The sequence below is a fragment of the Hylobates moloch genome, unplaced genomic scaffold (genome assembly GCF_009828535.3).
Source record: "Hylobates moloch isolate HMO894 unplaced genomic scaffold, HMol_V3 SCAFFOLD_3, whole genome shotgun sequence".
Lineage (NCBI taxonomy): Eukaryota > Metazoa > Chordata > Mammalia > Primates > Hylobatidae > Hylobates > Hylobates moloch.
The window spans coordinates 31,149,077-31,151,254 of record NW_026652278.1 but is presented as its reverse complement, the minus strand read 5'-3'; the positions used below and the strand labels follow the sequence as shown (position 1 = coordinate 31,151,254).

General features: G+C 63.1%; 1 protein-coding gene and 1 long non-coding RNA gene across 2 annotated transcripts; one reads left to right on the top strand and one right to left on the bottom strand.

Moving 5' to 3' along the window:
* Positions 1-2,144, top strand: LOC131382938 (uncharacterized). Its single transcript, XR_009212566.1, has 3 exons — positions 1-126; positions 274-417; positions 1,499-2,144. It is a non-coding gene; the product is annotated as an uncharacterized LOC131382938 (long non-coding RNA).
* CUNH10orf95 (chromosome unknown C10orf95 homolog) lies at positions 20-1,246 on the bottom strand. The gene is made up of 2 exons (XM_032179169.2): positions 460-1,246; positions 20-135 (listed from the first exon to the last, which is right to left on the bottom strand). The coding sequence occupies exon 1, from the start codon at positions 1,190-1,192 to the stop codon at positions 539-541; it is 654 nt and encodes a 217-aa protein (XP_032035060.1). The 5' UTR covers positions 1,193-1,246; the 3' UTR covers positions 20-135; positions 460-538.
* Positions 2,145-2,178: the final 34 nt, after the last annotated feature.

Sequence of the window (2,178 nt, the reverse complement as noted above, 5' to 3'; positions counted from 1 at the left end):
GCGATCCGCCCGTCTCGGCCTCCCGCAGTGCTGGGATTCCAGGCGTGAGCTACCGCGCCCAGCCTATTTACTTTTCTTACTAAGCTGGGGATCACCGTCGCCCCTCGGCTTGGCAGGAAGGCGGGGGTAAGGGAGCTGTGGGAAAGAGGGGTGGGCGACAAGAGGAAGGGAAAGTTGGAGCTTACTGCAGGGCAAGCTCCTTAGGAGAAGGTGGGCAGGAGGAAGGAGGGAGGTCCAGGCCCTTCTTCCATCCCACGTCCTCCACTTCCCAAGGTGCAAGAAGAAAAGAGGTACAGAACACCCAGAGGTGCCCTTGATTCCGTCTTACACTTGCCCTTCCCCCACCGTCCAGCAATAAGGCAAGAGAAACAAGTGCAGGAAGCGGGCAGGCAGTCATGGGAGAAGCCAAAAAGACAGGTGAGCGGCGCGCCCGCCTCCCACGCGCAGGTGAGGGCTCACTTCTGCCTGGCGGCGGCGGCAGACGCAGGAAAGAGCCAAGCGCGTGCACGCGGGCCGGCCGCTAGGCCTTGCGGCGGCTTCAGCTCAGGCCCTTGCTCTTCCTGGGGCGGCCGCGCTCCGCGGCTTCCCGGGCTGGGCTGCTGTCGCCGCTGTAGCCGCTGTCCGGCCGGCGCCGCACCCGCCACTCCACGCGGCGGTCGGGGTCGCGCGTGCGCGGCGTCGCCTGCAGCAGGAACTGGCCGCGGCGTTGGGTGACGCGCACGTCGGCGCGGGGGTAGGTGCCGTACGCGCGCCGCAGCTCCCGACGCACGAAGTCCGGCAGCTGCAGAGGCGGGCCTCGCGCGCGCTCCACGCGGCCCCAGCGCAACTCGGTTTGCAGGCTCCCGCCCTCGGGCCACGGCGCCCAGCTCTCGGCCGCCGCCGCGGGCGCCTGCAGCGACAGTCCCGAGATGCCGGAGGCGGCGCAGGGCCGGCGCAGGGCCGCGGCGTAGGCCGGAGAGCAGGCCCACCAGGGCGGCGCGGCCTCGGGTGGCGCGGCGGGGCCGTAGAAGCAGTGGTATTCCCGTGGGGCTGCCCACTCGCCCGCGTGCAGGCTCCCGGGCCGGCTGCGGAAGCTGTGGGCCTGGACTGGGGGCAGCAGCAGAGGGGCGGCCAGGTAGGTGCAGGTGAGCGGCTGCGGCGGCGGCGGCGGCCAGACGCCCTGTCTGGGCGGTGGCCAGCAGTACGCATACATGGTCGGCCCCCCAGGCGGCTGCTGTTCTTACTGGGGGTTCCTCTGGATCCAGACCTGCGGCGGAGGAAGGGGTATGCGGACAGACTTTCTACTTAACCGCCTCCTGTCCCTGTGGCCCGGTTCCCCAGGACGCCGGTTCATGGCTTTGGGGGAATTCATCCCAAATCGGACATTCAGCTCCCCACCTTGCCTCTTGTCCCAAGGTTGGGCAGAGCCTCAGGCTCCCGGCAGACAATAAGGAGCCTTTTCAAGCCCTCGGCCCGGGTGCTCTTCCCAGTGACTTCCCCACTCACTTGTCTCCCTCAGCCTTGGGGAGCCAGCGGGATCCAGAGCGTGGCTCCTCTCCGCACTTCGTAGCTGCGTTGCTCCGCTCCATGCCCTGCCTCAGCCACTCCTTCTGGTTACCAGGCAAAAGGAAACACCTTGAGCTGGCCAGGAGCCACCAGCGTCTGTCTACATCTGGGTGAGCCGTACTGGTCGTAGTGGCCCCAACCTAGAGGCAAGGCCTGAGGTCAAGGATGCCCTCCCTGAAGTATCACTGATGGCTTTCTAATCCACTTAGCTCCCAGTCACTACACCCCAGCCTCCCAGCGCCTGCAGGTGGATTGGGTTATCCTCACATTTGAGTGAAACTCCTGCACACCAGACACTGAATCGAGTTTTCTGGGAGCATCTAACTGCAAGTTATGTCGATCCGAGGAAGGGGGTACTGATATTATCCCTGCTTTCCATAGCAAAAAGCTGCTTGCCTCAGAATTGGTGTCCAGTGTATTCAGTGACTGGAGCTTATGTAGGTTAAATAACTCATCCCAACTCACACAGCTGGCTATAGTAAGGGCAAAATTCAACCCCGAGTCTGTCTCAAGACTCAGGCTCACAATGTTGGTCTTGCCCACCTATGATGGGGCTTCTCACAGACTGTCTTGAAGTCCTCCCACTCTAGAATGTTACATAAGCACTTTAATTTTTTTTTTTTTTTTTTTTTT